This window comes from Podarcis tiliguerta (genome assembly GCF_965153285.1).
Source record: "Podarcis tiliguerta genome assembly, chromosome: 3".
Taxonomy (NCBI): domain Eukaryota; kingdom Metazoa; phylum Chordata; class Lepidosauria; order Squamata; family Lacertidae; genus Podarcis; species Podarcis tiliguerta.
Genome location: NC_139536.1, coordinates 5,589,921 through 5,608,816, shown reverse-complemented (window position 1 = coordinate 5,608,816; position 18,896 = coordinate 5,589,921). Strand labels below are relative to the sequence as shown.

At 46.2% G+C, this 18,896-nt stretch overlaps 2 protein-coding genes across 5 annotated transcripts in view; both read right to left on the bottom strand.

Moving 5' to 3' along the window:
- Positions 1-102, bottom strand: part of LOC310673921 (L-threonine 3-dehydrogenase, mitochondrial-like) — a 41,918-nt gene extending 41,816 nt beyond the window's left edge. The window contains exon 1 of the mRNA XM_083432747.1: positions 90-102. The gene's annotated coding sequence lies outside the window, so the exon portion shown is untranslated. The remainder of the gene's footprint in view (positions 1-89) is intronic.
- MTMR9 (myotubularin related protein 9) overlaps positions 1-18,896 on the bottom strand; it is a 41,164-nt gene that overhangs the window by 6,675 nt on the left and 15,593 nt on the right. For all 4 annotated transcript variants that reach the window (XM_083432663.1, XM_083432662.1, XM_083432661.1 and 1 more), the window contains exons 6-10: positions 17,053-17,270; positions 9,766-9,927; positions 8,707-8,848; positions 3,431-3,651; positions 1,797-1,948 (exon numbers count right to left, since the gene is read on the bottom strand). In XM_083432663.1, the coding sequence (XP_083288789.1) occupies positions 1,797-1,948; positions 3,431-3,651; positions 8,707-8,848; positions 9,766-9,927; positions 17,053-17,270 (895 nt within the window). The remainder of the gene's footprint in view (positions 1-1,796; positions 1,949-3,430; positions 3,652-8,706; positions 8,849-9,765; positions 9,928-17,052; positions 17,271-18,896) is intronic.

Genomic DNA, 18,896 nt, shown 5'->3' with positions numbered 1-18,896 from the left:
CAATTGAGAGATATGGAATAACACACAAAATGTAACGTGCCAAAACTTTAGACTGTGAACTTAAGTCTTTGTACTGCATAGCGGTCAACGTTTCCCTTTTTTAAAGGGAAATTCCCTTATTCCGAATAGGATTCCTCGCAAGAAAAGGGAAAAGTTGACAGCTATGTTGTACTGTGTCTTGGGGCACGGGGGTGAGGGAATGGAAGCGACTGGAGGACACAAAAAAAATAGGTAAGATGTAGAAACAGCAATCTGGAAGACCAAAAGGGAGTAGTTTTTAAGATGAAGACAAAAAAAAAAGAAAAAAAAAAAGGTTGGAGACTAAAGTAGGATCATTTTCCTGCACTTGGGAAAGTAATTTTATTTCAGGAGACCAGATTGCTACTGCTATTAACAAATGGCATTTAGTGATTTTTGTGTGTGTTTTAACGGGTTGTGGCTTTTTAATTGTATTCTTCTTGACCAGTTTTTATCGTAAACCACCTGTGTAAAGGGTGATATATAAATCTTCTTTCATCCACATTTCGCCTTTAACAATAACCCCGTAAGGGTTAGAGACAGTGATTGGTGCAAGGTCACCCAGCGAACATTATGCCTGATATGGGATTTGAACTCGGGTCTCCCAGGTCATAGTCTGAACACTCTAACCACAATGTCCTCCCAGGCACTTTTATCTGCTCAAAATCCCCTTTGCACAGCTGGTTTTCCCGCTAGCAGAGGGTGAAAAGGTCATGCAACTTTTCTCCCGCAGTCCAAGAAAAGAAAGGCCACGTAATCATTGAAACATGCTGTGCCCTGTTGCCAAACCTGTGATGAGAGGAGGAAATGGAGCAGGACCTCTGGTGGTGAACGTATGGGAATGGGACTCCAAGAGGAGGAAATCCTTGAAGGGAGAAGCGCTTTGCACCTCTACACCGTTCGGAATAGAAGGCTGGGTGGGCATCTAATCCTGGCTTCCAATGAAACGTGACCGTGTTGACTGGGTGCTCAATGCAGGAGAGGCTGAGTGAGTGCAAACAGGAACTGGGCAGGAAGATTACCGTATTTTTCGCTCTATAAGACGCACCAGACCATAAGACACAACTAGTTTTTGGAGGAGGAAAACAAGAAAAAAAATATTCTGAATCTCAGAAGCCAGAACAGCAAGAGGGATCGCTGTGCAGCGAAAGCAGCAATCCCTCTTGCTGTTCTGGCTTCTGGGATAGCTGCGCAGCCTGCATTCGCTCCATAAGACGCACACACATTTCCCCTTACTTTTTAGGAGGGAAAAAGTGAGTCTTATAGAGCAAAAAATACGGTAAATGGTTTCTCACGCATTGTGGATTTTTGAGAGGATACTTCCCGAGATCCTCTACGGGCAAAGGCATGCACACTAGTGCCCAGGGGCAACATGCTGGCATCTTATTTATTTACAAAAAAATTTGTATAGTACTGTGTCATTAAAAAACCCACACATATTGGAGCAGTTTAAAGCAACAAAAGCGAACAATAAAACCATAAAAAGCTTAAAATAGACATCAGTGAACCGTTGTGTATTATTAACTGCCTGCATAGGCCTGGCAGGATAGACGAGTTTTAAGCAGGTGTTTAAAAGCAGGAACAGAAGGCACCTGCTGAATATCTAGTGGCAGAGAGTTCCAGAGGACTGGGCCAATGACACAAAAGATTCGGTTTCTCACTGTTGTCAAATGAGCCTCACCAACTTAGGGAATGACCAAAGGCAGATGTTTCTGTGATGATGTTAAGGCACGGGTACCTGACTAGAACCTCTCTAAGCCACCTTGGGAACGACCTACCTTCCCAGAGCTGCAGGCTCTGCGGTGCCACAGAAGGCCAGATGACCAGGCTGTTGGCTTCAAAGAGGGGGTTCTTGAATCTGTTGAGCTCTTCCGGCCGATTCACCCAGGACCACAGGGACATCGTCTTCTGGGGCAGCTTGAGCTTACACCTGGCAAAGAGACCAGCCGTCAGCCACATGTCTCTTTTGAGGATAAAAAACATCAACTCCCTTCACTAAGTCAAGCCTAAGGGTTCAGAAAGCATGGGAGTCACCGGCTTGTTGCCAAACCTTTCCTCTAATTTCTCTGCAAATTTGCAAACAACCTAGAGGAAGATGAATCTCTCTCTCACACACACACACTCTGAACAGGGCATGTGAGAAGGCAGAAACAAGAGACCTTCATGCTGCCTTTGACTAAATTCCCATGGAATCAAGGGGGCACCAAACTCTGACCCCAGGGAAAACAGTAGATCACGTGCTCCTGAATAAGCCAAAGGCAGGTGTGAGGGAACTCTCGCAGGGGCCAATGAAGAGCAAGCCAGTAAGGCCTGTTTTGCAAATGTAGAAATTTAGAAAATGTGCCTCTTTGCTACTCTGTGCAAATAAAAGCGATGTTTCAGCAACACTGACCAGCAACATGATGCACGGCTTCCCCCTTGTGGTGGGAAACATAAGTGCGTGTGGATTAGCAGGTTGTTATTATACAGTTCAAGGTCACCTCCGAGATATAAATACGGAGGCTTTGCACAAAAATCCAGGCCCACACACTGTTATGATTATTTATTTCATTTGTATACCACTCGGCGGTTCACTACCTGCTAGTCACCCGATATCCTACAAAGCAAAACTCTAAACTAGCTCAGAAGCTCAGTAAAAATAAAAAAAGGAAGATTACTGGATGTAAGCAATTGATTAATAAATCAGTGATGATCATAATTACAGTGGTACCTCGGGTTAAGTACTTAATTCGTTCCGGAGGTCTGTTCTTAACCTGAAACTGTTCTTAACCTGAAGCACCACTTTAGCTAATGGGGCCTCCTGCTGCCTCCGTGCCGCCGCTGCGAGATTTCTGTTCTCATCCTGAAGCAAAGTTCTTAACCCGAGGTACTATTTCTGGGTTAGCGGATTCTGTAACCTGAAGGAGGAGGAGTTTGGATTTGATATCCCGCTTTATCACTACCCGAAGGAGTCTCAAAGCGGCCAACATTCTCCTTTCCCTTCTTCCCCACAACAAACACTCTGTGAGGTGAGTGGGGCTGAGAGACATCAGAGAAGTGTAACTAGCCCAAGGTCACCCAGCAGCTGCATGTGGAGGAGCGGGGAAGCGAGCCCGGTTCCCCAGATTATGAGTCCACTGCTCTAAACCACTACACCACACTGGCTCACTGAAGCGTATGTAACCTGAAGCGTCTGTAACCCGAGGTACCACTGTATTGATTTATTGATTGCCTTTTATGCCACTGCCAAGAGGCTTGTATATTCCTCATTATGCGCCTCATCCATATTGCACAGTGCAAACGAGACTGCCTAGACCCCTACATCCCTTCGTGTTTTCTCATCCATGGTGCAGAGCGCAACTGAGACTGCCTAGGATGCCGACAGCCCTCCCTCTTTGCCTCATGGAACCCCAGAAGCAAAAAGCTCACCTACCTTTCGCTTTCATTGTTGCCCAGGAAAGTGCCGAACTGGGAGGCGTACGAATGCTCAAAGAGCATGATCAGGAAGTGGTAGTTGAACTCGAAGGAGCAAGGGAACTGGCGAAGGATCTGCCAGACGCAGTCTAGGAAGAGAAGGAAGACAGGGGCTTCCCACTTCTGCTTGCTGTTGGAGTAGGCAGACTGGGCACAGCGCTGCTGGAATGGGTGGCCGGCCTGCAGGGGCAAAAAATAAATAGAGAGAGGGTCTTTCGTTAGGCAGAGCAAAGGGTACAGCTAGGAAAGAGTTCTTTTAAAAATCCGTAACATGGAAAGCCTAAAAAACAAAGAATTCTGATGGAAAGAGGCACCGTATAGCACCACATTTTTCGCTCTATAAGACGCACCAGACCACAAGACGCACCTAGTTTTCGGAGGAGGAAAACAATAAAAAAAATATTCTAATCTCAGAAGCCAGAACAGCAAGAGGGATCGCTGTGCAATGAAAGCAGCAATCCCTCTTGTTGTTCTGGCTTCTGTGATAGCTGCACAGCCTGCATTCGCTCCATAAAACGCACACACATTTTCCTTTACTTTTTAGGATGGAAAAAGTAAGTCTTATAGAGCAAAAAATACAGTATGTCTTTTTGCTGGGTTGCAGAGAGGAAATTCTATGCATAAGCAGAAAAGTGCGTGGCACTTTCCAAATCACAGTAATGGGTCAGGTCCCTGCCCACAAGGAGCTTACAATTTAAGTCCGGGGAGCAAACAGAGGCCAGGTATGTAGTCGTGAATAACTGGAGGAAGAATGTGCATTTATTTCAATTGCAGGCTTAGTTACAGTAGGATGCAGTAGGGGTTATGTGATGGTTGATCGTTACGGTGGCCACAGTCATTCTGCTAGAAGTGCAAGGATTTCTGCCTCCATCATGGAACTTCTCCACCCTCTCTCCCTGCACCCTCTGCAGATCTGCTCTGCAGAACTGGGTGAACAACCAGAATAGATTTAAGAGGTGCATGTGTGGAAAAGAGTGGAGGAGTTTGATGCTGCAGCCAGAAGTCCTTCTGCTAGTAGAGCGACTTTGTTGGATATCACCCTTGATGGAAAAATGCCCCAGAAGTGGAAATGCCTGTAAGGTTTATTCAAAGCCAAAAGGGACGGTGACAGCTAAGTGGAACCTCCAGAGCAAGAACCAGTGTACCACAGAATACCAACTACTGGGGATCAAACAGGAAAGGCTCTTAGTCCCCCCCTCCTTTGTGAACATCCCAGAGGCAGCTGACAGCTGGAGCTACTTAAAAGAGTGGAAATTGCTCCAACTTGATGCAGTCATGGCCAACAACTAGAATCATAGAATCATAGAGTTGGAAGAGACCACAAGGGCCATCGAGTCCAACCCCCTGCCAAGCAGGAAACACCATCAGAGTACTCCTGACATATGGTTGTCAAGCCTCTGCTTAAAGACCTCCAAAGAAGGAGACTCCACCACACTCCTTGGCAGCAAATTCCACTGTCGAACAGCTCTTACTGTCAGGAAGTTCTTCCTAATGTTTAGGTGGAATCTTCTTTCTTGTAGTTTGGATCCATTGCTCCGTGTCCGCTTCTCTGGAGCAGCAGAAAACAGCCTTTCTCCCTCCTCTATGTGACATCCTTTTATATATTTGAACATGGCTATCATATCACCCCTTAACCTCCTCTTCTCCAGGCTAAACATGCCCAGCTCCCTTAGCCGTTCCTCATAAGGCATCGTTTCCAGGCCTTTGACCATTTTGGTTGCCCTCCTCTGGACACGTTCCAGTTTGTCAGTGTCCTTCTTGAACTGTGGTGCCCAGAACTGGACACACTACTCCAGGTGAGGTCTGACCAGAGCAGAATACAGTGGCACTATAACTTCCCTTGATCTAGATGCTATACTCCTATTGATGCAGCCCAGAATTGCATTGGCTTTTTTAGCTGCCGCGTCACACTGTTGGCTCATGTCAAGTTTGTGGTCAACCAAGACTCCTAGATCCTTTTCACATGTACTGCTCTCAAGCCAGGTGTCACCCATCTTGTATTTGTGCCTCTCATTTTTTTTGCCAAAGTGCAATACTTTACATTTCTCCCTGTTAAAATTCATCTTGTTTGTTTTGGCCCAGTTCTCTAATCTGTCAAGGTCGTTTTGAAGTGTGATCCTGTCCTCTGGGGTGTTAGCCACCCCTCCCAGTTTGGTGTCATCTGCAAATTTGATCAGGATGCCCTTGAGTCCATCATCCAAGTCGTTGATAAAGATGTTGAATAAGACCGGGCCCAGGATGGCTTTGGAAGAAGGTTTAGGCAAATTCATGGATGTAAAAGGCGTTGACATTTCCATTCCACCTTAAGGAACAGGCGTGAGATTGTTGCGTGTCACATTCCAGCACCGCTTGCTGGGAACCTCCGTTTGTGTATAGTTTTGCTTTTGCTGTTCTCTCTGAGACGACATGAGAGAGGGAGAGACAACATGTTTCTTTGTTCTGGTTTATGTTTAATAAATCTGTAGTTAGCATGAGATTGTTGCGTGTCACATATCTGTTTACATTCCGGCACAGCTTCCTGGGAACTAACAGCTATGTCCAGCTTGTCAACATCCTTCTTAAATTTGGGTGCCCAGAACTGAACACAGGACTCCAGGTGTGGTCTGGCCAAGGCAGAATAGAGCGGTACTATTGCGTCCCTTGATCTGGACACTCAACTTCTGTTGATGCAGCCTAGAATAGCATTTGCTTTTTTTGCTGCTGCATCACACTGCTGACTCATGTTAAGCTTGTGGTCTGCTAATACACCCCAGATCCTTTTTCTCATGTACTACAGTAGAACCTCAGCTTTCAAACGTAATCCGTTCCGGAAGAACGTTCGACTTCTGAAACTGGATTCTGAAGGCCGAAGCCTCAATTCAATAGGGAAACTCAAAATGGAAGCCGTATCAGACGTTTGGGTTCTGAAAAACATTTGAAAACTGGAGCATTTGCTTCCAGGTTTTTGGCGTTCAGGAGCCGAAACGTTTGAAAACAGAGCCGTTCAAGAACTGAGGTTTGACTGTACTAGTAAGTCAGATGTCCCCCATCTTATATAACCTGAAGCACCACTTTAGCTAATGCAGCAGCAGGAGGCCCCATTGGCTAAAGTGGTGCTTCAGGTTAAGAACAGTTTCAGGTTAAGAACGGACCTCTGGAACGAATTAAGTACTTAACCCGAGGTACCACTGTATTTCTAAATACCTGCCACCCCAAGTGATAGGTCTGGGGTTCACGGAGCAATGGATCCAAACTACAAGAAAGAAGATTCCACCTAAACATTGGGAAGAACTTCCTGACAGTAAGAGCTGTTTGTCAGCTGGCCTCCTGGCCCTCTGCATGTTGACAATGGCTACTAGCCACAATGGATGTGTTCTGCCTCCTCTGTAGGGGGCAATATGCCCCTGAATGCCAACTACTAGGAGTGCCAAGTGGTGAAGATTCCTGTTGCATTCAGGCTTTCATCAGGGCATCTGGTTGGCCACTGGGTGGCGATGGGAAACTGGACTAGCTGAAGCTTTGATCTGACCCTGCCGTCGGGCTTCTCTTGCCAGTCTTCTGCAGTTAGCGCTTCCTGTCCGCACACTAGTAGCTCCCTGCTGTGCCGCCACCCCTCTCACACACACGTCTTTTCAATTTTCTGAAGCAGGTCGTGCACTCGCTAGCTAAACGTGCACTTATAGGCATCCGAGTCGTTTCCCCTTACAAGTCTCCGTTTTGACAGATGAAAACTTCAACCCAGACGTGCATGGATGTGTCTCGTGCGGGTCGCTTAATGTTTTGTTACAAGGGGCAAAAAGTGAGGCGCTTCGAGCTGACTGCCGCGAGTCGGCAGTTGCTCGGGAAGGAGGGCCAGCGCAGGGATGCAGGCCACGGTTTCCCAGCCGGTGATTGTTTTGCAAGGAATGTCGCAGCACATCTCACCACGAGCGAATGCGCCGCAGGGGGTACAGTCAAGCGCAAAGCTGCCAAGCGGGCAGGAGGGAGGTGAATGTGGCATGTTGAATTCAAGCGCCAGTAACTCTTTGGGATCAGGGGCTGGTTAAGAAGCAGGAAGCCCAGGGTGGGGATAAATGGACTCTTCTCCCATTTGGCAGGATGGGCACAGAAAGTGGAGTCCCCAAAGGATCGGTGTTGACACTTGCGTCTTTTACCTTTCGCATAAATAATCTGAAGCAATGGTTCCTAAAGTGGGCGGTACCATTTCCTGGGGGGGGGGGGGCATCAGGATCAGGGTGGATAAAAATCAATGATTTAAACACACACAGAGAGAGATTTTTAAAATTTAAATCAGATTTCTATAGTTTTCTGTTTATGTTACATTATAGTCCAAAGGCTACCCATCAGGAAATAAGGATTTGTTTTAAGTTTTTCATGTGTGCTAAAACTCAGTCTAAGTTTTTAAAAATAAAAATAAAAAATTGTTCAACCCCATCAGTTAACAAACATGGATACATATGCTAGAATGTTATTGTTTTAGCACAATAAATTGTTTAAATTGTTATTAAGGAAATGATTACTCTTCTCCTTCCAATAAAGTACAGCAGAAAAGTTGCCCAAATGTAAACAGTTACTGTATTTTTTGCTCTATAAGACTCACTTTTTCCCTCCTAAAAAGTAAGGGGAAATGTGTGTGCGTCTTATGGAGCGAATGCAGGCTGCGCAGCTATCCCAGAAGCCAGAACAGCAAGAGGGATTGCTGCTTTCACTGCGTAGCGATCCCTCTTGCTGTTCTGGCTTCTGAGATTCAGAATATTTTTTTTATTGTTTTCCTCCTCCAAAAACTAGGTGCGTCTTGTGGTCTGGTGCGTCTTATAGAGCGAAAAATACGGTAACTTACTAAACCTCACAATAATTTCATAATTATCTATGTCTTTCTAATAGTATAACCAAATCAGTAATTTTTGACTGTAACTGTAAAAACTACTCCGAAAATTTATTATTCCAGAAATGAAACCTTCCCCCGGTTGTAAATATTAATATTATACCAGCAAGAATGAGTCCTTCTGTAAAAAGATGGTTTAAATCAAGTCTTACTGAGTAGTGATTTAAACTGTGATTTAAATCGATTTGATCTAAATCAAATCCGGATTTGATCAGGATTACCTATAGGGTTGCTAAGAGGGAAGGGGGCAGCAGCTGTCCCAACCAACAGCCACTGGCAGACCTCTCCACCAGGAATTTGCCCTTGAGCAGAGTACTTCTTACTGTGGGCTCCTCACCGCACCCAGGAACTAGCAATTCGTCAGCTCTTACCTGCAGCCACTCCCTCTCAACCAGAGCTTCAAAACCGCGGATGGTCCTGCACCTGGGATCTAGGATGATCTGAGCCAGCGAGGTCACCTGTAGTGTCGAATCTGTGCCTTCAGTCCCATGGACCAGGACAGATGCTCCCTCCCTAGGAAAGGGCCAGAGGAAGGTTGAGAAAGGGAGGCAAACATACTGAGCTGGCGTATGTATAGACAACATATTGCAGGGGCGGGAACACTTTTTCAGCCCAAGGTCCATGTTCTCTGGCAGGAAACCTTCTGGAGGCCAGAGGTGGGCAAGATCTTACCGGCTGCCCCAGAATAACAACCCCCAATGGTTGTTAGCCAAATTTATTGAGGAGACGTTTTGGTTTCTCAAGGGCTGGTGGCCACAATAGGTGGACAGAGCCTCCACATTCCAACTGGATATCAGTTTCTTTGAGAAAAACAACAGGGGCCGTAACCGCCAGCGAGTTTCCTGGAAAATTCTGCTATGAATGCAATAAGAGGACTAGATGGACCTTTGATCTGATCCAGCAGCAATCCTCTTCTTATGTTCTTTATTAACGTTCTAAACAAGCAAAGCTGTTTGGAGCGGCTCATTCCGTTAAACTGCAGTTCATCTCGAAAGCCCCAAACAAATTCAGACCTGAGGACTGGACGCCATATACATCCCTGCCCAGCAACTGCACTCCTCAAACGGGGCACTGCTAAGCATACGACATGCTCCCCATGTGCATTTTTAGAGTATGCACCAGAAATGGGGCTATTAGTGTTGCATCTCCAGCCTTCTGGAATCAGTTGCAAACCTAAGTTAGACAAGCACCTAGCGTTTTGATAGTCAGGCAACCACTGAAGCCCTTTTTTGTTTGAAAATGCTCTCCCCGAAGTGTGACCCAATCATTTTAGAGAATAAAAATTTTGCAATTGTAGAAGTGTGTGTTTTTTTACATTTAATGGGCCTGCGACCTCCTGGATCTTATCTTACTGCATACCGCTTTGGTGACAGTGACGCTGCTTGTAAACCTGCAAAGAAATAAATAGATAACCGGAAGGTGGGTCCCACCTGTCAATGCACTGAGCAGCCAAGCAGGCAGTGGTCAGGATCTCCTTGATGTGAGTCAGCCAGTTGGAAGCCTCCAGTTTGCTCAGCCAGCGGTCCATGTTGTGCGACTGGTCATTGCAGGCCTCCACAAGCTTGATGAGGCTCTCTTGCAGAATGTTGTACCTGTGGGGAATGTTGTACCGGGTGAAGGAACAAGAATGACCACAATGAGCCTGCAGAGGAATCTGGTTGTACCTGGAGGGCTGAAATGCCCCAAGGATCTATGGCCTTCCTTGTTATAGCAAAACAGCTTTGTTTTGAGACCTGCTCCCTCTGACCTGCAGATGACACCAAACTGGGAGGGGTGGCTAACACCCCTGAGGACAGGATCACACTTCAAAATGACCTTGACAGATTAGAGAACTGGGCAAAACCAAACAAGATGAATTTTAACAGGGAGAAATGTAAAGTATTGCACTTGGGCAAAAAAAATGAGAGGCACAAATACAAGATGGGTGACACCTGGCTTGAGAGCAGTACATGTGAAAAGGATCTAGGAGTCTTGGTTGACCACAAACTTGACATGAGCCAACAGTGTGACGCGGCAGCTAAAAAAGCCAATGCAATTCTGGGCTGCATCAATAGGAGTATAGCATCTAGATCAAGGGAAGTAATAGTGCCACTGTATTCTGCTCTGGTCAGACCTCACCTGGAGTACTGTGTCCAGTTCTGGGCACCACAGTTCAAGAAGGACACTGACAAACTGGAACGTGTCCAGAGGAGGGCAACCAAAATGGTCAAAGGCCTGGAAACGATGCCTTATGAGGAACGGCTAAGGGAGCTGGGCATGTTTAGCCTGGAGAAGAGGAGGTTAAGGGGTGATATGATAGCCATGTTCAAATATATAAAAGGATGTCACATAGAGGAGGGAGAAAGGCTGTTTTCTGCTGCTCCAGAGAAGCGGACACGGAGCAATGGATCCAAACTACAAGAAAGAAGATTCCACCTAAACATTAGGAAGAACTTCCTGACAGTAAGAGCTGTTTGACAGTGGAATTTGCTGCCAAGGAGTGTGGTGGAGTCTCCTTCTTCGGAGGTCTTTAAGCAGAGGCTTGACAACCATATGTCAGGAGTGCTCTGATGGTGTTTCCTGCTTGGCAGGGGGCTGGACCCGATGGCCCTTGTGGTCTCTTCCAACTCTATGATTCTATGACCTACAGGGCTGACATCAGATGGAGCAGAAAGAGCCCATGGAATGACTCTGCGTTTTCCAAGTACACCCTGATCTATACTACCTGGCTTTGGTCACTGGTCTACTGACTCCAGGCAATACCATCTTATCTACGCACTGAATTTACAGAAAGGAAGCAAGCAGGACAAGAGCTGGAGGCAGGCTGGATAGCAGTGTGCAGAACAACAACAGCAATGCCACAGCTTATCCCCAAGTGGAGCTAACACTGAATTGTGCCATGGCATCGGCCAAAGCATGGCAAGACGCACAGCCTTGCTGTTTGTGTCTGGGGACTATGCTTACCTTTGATTCTGCATGCGAATGCACATATATAATACACATCAGTGGTTTGTCTATTAGGACGAAAGGGGCACTGCCCAACTAATCTCAGCCTGCCTTCTTACTGACAACAAGTCTAAGAGGGTGGAACTGCCTGGCAGCTTCCTCTTCCCCTGGCTCAGTGTTGCCTTTGCAGAACTGAGCCAGGGCTTTTTTGGCCGTGGCCCCGATCTGGTGGAATGCTCTGTCGCAAGAGACTAGGGCCCTGTGGGACTTGACATATTTCCGCAGGGCCTGCAAGACAGAGCTGTTCCACCAGGCCTTTGGCCAAGGCGCAGTCTGACCCCCTCTTTCTGTAATCCTCATAGCACTCTAGCCCAATGGTTGCCATTAATTTGATTTTGAATTGATTTTAGAATAAACTGATTTTAGAATGTATTTCAATTAATTGATTGTGATTTTATGTGAACTGTGTTATTTTTACTGTTGTTAGCCGCTCTGGGCCCGGATTCGGTTGGGGAGGGCAGGATATAAATAAATTATGATGATGATGATGATGATGATGATGAGGTGGAGGACGGGGACACAACAAGTCTTAGTCAGCTCTGGCTTCATCAACTGCCAGTCTCCTTGCCTTCTGCCCTACCACTTCCAAGGTGCAACAGTCTCCAACGCCCACGTGGAAACACAGCAAACCAGCATTCCAACATTCCCTCCCAATACACCCCCCAGCAACGGGAAGGGAAGAATCTTGGAAGAGGGCATGTGAGGCGTGGCGTGCACTACAAAGATGCAATTATTTGTTGCGTGCACTTATTCTTATTAGCTAGAGGATGCAAAGGTCCATATAGTTAAAGCTACGGTTTTCCCAGTAGTGATGTATGGAAGTGAGAGCTGGACCATAAAAAAGACTGATTGCCGAAGAATGGATGCTTTTGAATTCTGGTGCTGGAGGAGACTCTTGAGAGTCCCATGCACTGCAAAAAGATCAAACCTCTCCATTCTGAAGGAAATCAGCCCTGAGTGCTCACTGGAAGGACAGATCATGAAGCTGAGGCTCCAATACTTTGGCCACCTCATGAGAAGAGAAGACTCCCTGGAAAAGACCCTGATGTTGGGAAAGATGGAGGGCACAAGGGGAAGGGGACGGCAGAGGACGAGATGGTGGGACAGTGTTCTCGAAGCTACCAGCATGAGTTTGATCAAACTGCGGGAGGCAGTGGAAGACAGGAGTGCCTGGCGTGCTCTGGTCCATGGGGTCACAGAGTCGGACACGACTAAACAACTAAACAACAACAACAACGTTGACTTGGGGCTGGGGGGTCAAAGACTTCACAAGAAAGGTGTGGTCAAGGAGGGATTTCGGGGAAGGAAGATGTGCAACGGCCTGGGCTTAGGATACCGTCTTTGCAGACCCATTAGGTCTTTATAACGGAACGTTCGAAAAAGTATTTCATGGCAGTGAGAATGAACACCGTGACAATCCGTGGGGCTGAGCTTTGGCTAGGTTCACATTCACATCACACATGCAGACAAATTGGGGACTGGGCAGCAGACTCATCAACCTGACAATCTCAGCTACTAGTCCTCAAGGGGCTCCGCATAAGGGGGATTTATAAGGGACAGAACGCACGGCACTTCCCCTTGACTGGCAGAAGCTTGTATTACGCAAATACAAGCAGAAGCATGCAATTCCACTTCATTTTATGTAACTGATACAAATCAGCAAAACAAAAAGGGCCTTTTCTGTGGTGGCTCCGTTTGTGGAATGCTCTCCCCAGGGAGGTTCAACTGGTGCCTTCCTTATACGCCTTTAGGCGCTAGGCAAGAACATTCCCATTCAGCCAGGCCTTTGGCTGACTGACGTCTGATGCCCTTTTAAATGTGTTTTAGAATGGTGTGTGTGTGTGGAATTACTGGTTTGCTTTTGTTCTTATTTTTTATTATGCATCTCGTCTTTTTTATATTGCAATTTTATGTTGTGCAACATCCTGAGATCTACAAAAGCAGTATACAGATTTAATAAATAAAAATCAAAATCATAGAATTTTGGCTTTTGTGGGTGACATTCCCCCCCCCTTAAGCCAATGGCCTGTGGTTTAGACAGAGACCACTGCATCCAGTCGACCCAGCACGTTCCATGGCTGAGCACGGGTTTGTAACTTCTGCCCGGAGGTCTAAAGCCACCTCCTCTCTCCTGCGTCCAGGGACTGGTCACAGGACATTTAATTGGTTATGAATTGGGACACTTAATGTCCTTTGATTGGATGCCCACAGGGCAGAAGGGGGAGATGGAGGAGAGGACAAGAAAGCAGAGCAGGAAGGATCTTAATTGAGGGAAGCAAGCCTTCGTGAATTCAAGGTTTGTCGGCTGCAGCAGCAAGAAACAGGGGCAATGAACTGTAAGGCACGAAGGCTTACGGGGCAGGATTTAAAAGGAAGCTGACAGGATCCTCCAGTGGAAATGGATTTCGGAGCTCTCCTTTACTGGAAACGCTTACTAGGATGAAACCAATTAAAAGAGGAGTCCACGAAGGTGCTTCACCCAAAACTATAACCAAGAAAACCCCAAACCCAGACGGCTGTCAGCAATCCAAACACAAAAGAGGATAATTCTCTCCCCTCTACCCACACACTTGAGGAAACTTATCGGGGATAGTTCCTTTCTTTAAATAGAAAAGAAAATGCTGCAATTAAGAATGGGCAATCTTTTTAAAAAGATATAAACCAAGAATTGCGTAATTTCTATATGCACCCAGAATTTTATTAATTTTGCATTAGTTTTGTTTTATATTTTTCCTTCCTGTTTTTAATTTGCAAAACTGGCTTTTAAAATGCCCTCACTCATCTTCTCCAAGAGTGAAACTGCACCTCTGCACAAAATGTGATTTTATTTAGAAATAATTTATCTTCTATACTTTTAGAAATATTATTACTTCACAAGTGAAGAACCTGGCATCAACTTTTCAGAATCTAAAAATTCCTGCTGGAGGCTAAGGGCAGTGTTTGCAAACAAAAAATATACAGAAATAACCAGATCTACAGCGCTAGATTAACTCTTCCAAAATCAACCGAAACAAAACTAGTACGGTCAAACCTTGGTTGTTGAACGTAACCCGTTCTGGAAGACCATTCAACTTCCGAAATGTTCAACAACCGAGGTGTGGCTTCCAATTGGTTGCAAGAGCTTCTTGCACTCAAGCAAAAGCTGTGTTGGACGTTCGAGTTCCGAGGAACATTCAAAAACCGGAGCAATTACTTCCGGGTTTTCGGCGTTCGGGAACCGAAATGTCTGAAAACAGAGCTGTTTGAGGACCAAGGTTTGACTGTATGAGGGGTTTTTTACATAAGCCAGTCATTCTCAAGCCCGTGCAAAAATATTCTTATTTCTTGGGGCCATGGGAATCCAGTAATGAAGAGGCCCCTCATAGAATCATAAAGTTAGAAGAGACCACAAGGGCCATCGAGTCCAACCCCCTGCCAAGCAGGAAACACCATCAGACCACTCCTGACATATGGTTGTCAAGCCTCTGCTTAAAGACCTCCAAAGAAGGAGACTCCACCACACTCCTTGGCAGCAAATTCCACTGTCAAACAGCTCTTACTGTCAGGAAGTTCTTCCTAATGTTTAGGTGGAATCTTCTTTCTTGTAGTTTGGATCCATTGCTCCGTGTCCGCTTCTCTGGAGCAGCAGAAAACAACCTTTCTCCCTCCTCTATGTGACATCCTTTTATATATTTGAACATGGCTATCATATCACTCCTTAACCTCCTCTTCTCCAGGCTAAACATGCCCAGCTCCCTTAGCCGTTCCTCATAAGGCATTGTTTCCAGGCCTTTGACCATTTTGTTACTTTCTATTTTGTGCAGAGCTTCCCTCAACCACTATCTGAAACCCTGCAAAACCACCCTCTGGTTCTAAGGACTGGAAGCTTGATTTAAGCAAAAACGAGAGCCCAAGCTCTCAGTGTGCCATACTAACAAAGTGGGTTCTGTTTCTGTTTTTTTTTTTAAAAAAAAAAACAATTCCACACCACAGTGCAATCAGGCAATGTGCAATCAGGCAGCTGAAGTTGCCTAGACACCACACTGCCTGTCAATTTACAATAAATTTGAAGCCAGTCAAATAAGAGACATCAGACACAATCCTTTGGGAAGGAGGTTCACATGGAATGCTGCCATGATTCTTTTGGTGCCCAGTGGATCTGAACTTTCAGATTTTGTACTCTCAGCTACCTCGAACAGAGAAATAAATGTGTTTGCGATATCATCATAGGCTGCTTTATGAACTCGGTAGACCACAGAGACAACCCACTCTGGTTGAGTTCACTGGCCCTGTGCAAGCATTGGACTGTAAAATATCCCACCTTAAAATTTTGCTACCCCAGCCTTCCTCCAATGAGCTCAGAGTGGAGTGCACACATACACCACCTTTGCATCTCCTTAAGCCTCATGCAGTGATTCTAAAGGCAGGCATAGGCAAACTCGGCCCTCCAGATGATTTAGGACTACAACTCGCATGATCCCTAGCTAACAGGACCGGTGGTCAGGGATGATGGGAATTGTAGTCCCAAAAAACATCTGGAGGACCAAGTTTGCCTATGCCTGTTCTAAGGGATGCGGGTGGTGCTGTGTCTAAACCACTGAGCCTCTTGGGCTTGCCGATCAGAAGGTGGGTGGTTCGAATCCCCACAACGGGGTGAGCTCTGTCCCAGCTCCTGCCAACCTAGCAATTTAAAAGCACACCAGTGCAAGTAGATAAATAGGTAAATAGCGGGAAGGTAAATGGCATTTCCGTGCGCTCTGGTTTCTGTCATGGTGTTCCGTTGCGCCAGAAGCGGTACAGTCCTGCTGGCCACATGACCCGGAAAGCTATCTGTGGTCAAACGCCGGCTCCCTCAGCCTGACAGCGAGATGAGCGCCGCAACCCCATAGTCACCTTTGACTGGACTTAACCATCCAGGCATCCTTTACCTTTACCTTTAACCTGCAGTGATTCTGCAATGGGCTCCAGGTCTGTAGGAGAATTTCTCCTGCAAGTTCCAAAGAAATCAGAAGCCAGCTCTGTGGTAAACCAGAGCAGGACTTTCTGTGTGGAATAGCATTCCTGTTGAGATACAGCACACACCCACTGTCTGCACTTTCTGGAAATGACTAGAGACATTTTTGTTCCAACAGGCCTTCCAAGAAGGCAAGTTCCCATAAGAGATATCTGAGTAGATACAGATATCTGTGAGGGGAGGATGCTTGAACTAGATAAGCCATTCGAGACCAGGGAAGAGAGCTGGTGGAAGAAGATTGGAAGAAATTTAAAGATTATTTACAGAAATACTGCAAAATTAGTGAATGTTAGAATGATGTTGGATTGAGGTTAAGGGGTTTTTAGCAATAATGTTATGAAAGAATATGCAAAAATGGAATGTTAACAGGTGGAAAGTTAAAGCTAAAATATATTAAGACCAAGATTAAGATAAAGGTAAAGAGGGAAAGGATTTGCTGAATATGTAAATTGAATTGGAATACAAAGAGGGGAGGTGTGGGGAGGTCCGAGAAACAAGCAAATGCAAGATATGTTATGAAAGATTGAATTGTTTTTAATTGCTTTTTTTTGTTTTTTCTTGTGAAAATCTTAATAAAATATTATTAAAAAAAGAAGAAGAACTAGATAAGCCATTGACCTGATTCAGCAGGCTCTTCTTATGTTTAACATCTGGGAGGTCACAAGCTCCCCACCCCTGTCTTAGAGCTTAGCAACAACCTCACGAGGTCCTTCATACCATGCCTCGCTCATCAACTCACCTCTCAATGGACTTGTGGATCCTTCGCCACTGGGGATAGTGGGCTTCCTGCTCAAAGCCTCCCCCTTTGGCCCGGGCTTGCTGAGCGACGCTCAGAGAGCGTGTGTCAATGATGTAGCCCCGCTTGCCGGCTCTCAGCGTGGCGTTAATCAGCTTCTCGTCCTCCTTGCAGCGCCTCCCGTTGGTACCCGTGAGCGGCTGGCTGCTGCGCATCATCACCTAGGAAGGGCAAGCGGTTTCCAGTGAGCAGGCGATGCCTCAGCTGAGTCTTGCACCGGTCCACAGATCTGACACCTCACTTGAAGAAGAACGTCCGCTCGGCCCAAAGGCAAAATGGGCGTTAAGAATCCTTGGTGTGGGAAAGCAAGGGCTTCCATTTATCTTGCCAACCTGTCTGCTTGGCAAACGGCCCCCCACATCTCCCCTAAACACAAAGGTAGCGGGATGAAAGTTGGCATGCACACACAGGGCACAATTTTAGGTTAAAATGCCAAAAATGTAGTGCAACCTATGCACTAGTTTTCAAAGGAATGATGTTATCTCCCGCTTGGACTACTGCAATATGCTCTATGTGGGGCTACCTTTGAAGGTAAACCCGGAAACTACAACTAATCCAGAATGCGGCAGCTAGACTGGTGACTGGGAGTGGCTGCTGGGACCACATAATACCAGTCCTGAAAGACCTACATTGGCTCACAGTACATTTTCGAGCACAATTCAAAGTGTTGGTGCTGACCTTTAAAGCTCTAAACGGCCTCGGTCCTGTATACCTGAAGGAGCATCTCCACCCCCATCGTTCAGCCCGGACACTGAGGTCCAGCACCGAGGGGCTTCTGGCGGTTCCCTCACTGCGAGAAGCCAAGTTACAGGGAACCAGGCAGAGGGCCTTCTCGGTGGTGGCGCCCGCCCTGTAGAACGCCCTCCCACCAGATGTCAAAGAGAACAACAACTACCAGACTTTTAGAAGACATCAGAAGGCAGCCCTGTTTAGGGAAGCTTTTATTGTTTGATGCATTACTGTATTTTAATATTTTGTTGGAAGCCGCCCAGAGTGGCTGGGGAAGCCTAGCCAGATGTGCGGGGTATAAATAATAAATTATTATTATTATTATTACTACTATTATTATTTGCCCTCAAGGTCAAGATCTGAGAATATGCAGGTCCTGGATACAACTCTACATTTCAAGTTGAAACTCATCCACCTGGACTCACCCCCATCCCCTGAGCAGAAACCAAGGTGATTATTCCATCAGCTGAAACATTTCTGCTTTTCAGACAGAAGAAGAAGAAGAGTTTGGATTTGATATCCCGCTTTATCACTCCCTTTAAGGAGTCTCAAAACGGCTAACATTCTCCTTTCCCTTCCTCCCCCACAACAAACACTCTGTGAGGTGAGTGGGGCTGAGAGAGTGGGACTGGCCCAAGGTCACCCAGCAGCTGCATGTGGAGGAGCGGAGACGCGAACCCGGTTCCCCAGATTACGTGACTACCGCTCTTAACCACTACACCATACCAGACCAATCTCCTCTCCTCTCAACGCACTACTCACTGTCCATCGGGTGCAAGAACCACGGCTTTGCAAGCAAGGCTCTGTATTCTGTTTGATTACAGCAGCTCACGCCAAGCTGCTGCCCTCCAAATGTTCTGGACTACAACACCCATCATCCACAGCCAGCATGATGTGATGATGGGAACTGCAGTCCAAAATATCTGGAGTCCAAAAATATCTGGAGGGGCCAAGCTTGGTGCAGGCTGATTGGTAGGCTTGTTGGGGCTGAATTCACCATGCTCTTTTTTAAAAAAAGTTTCTGAGGTTCTGCTTTTATGGCTTTTACTCTACATATA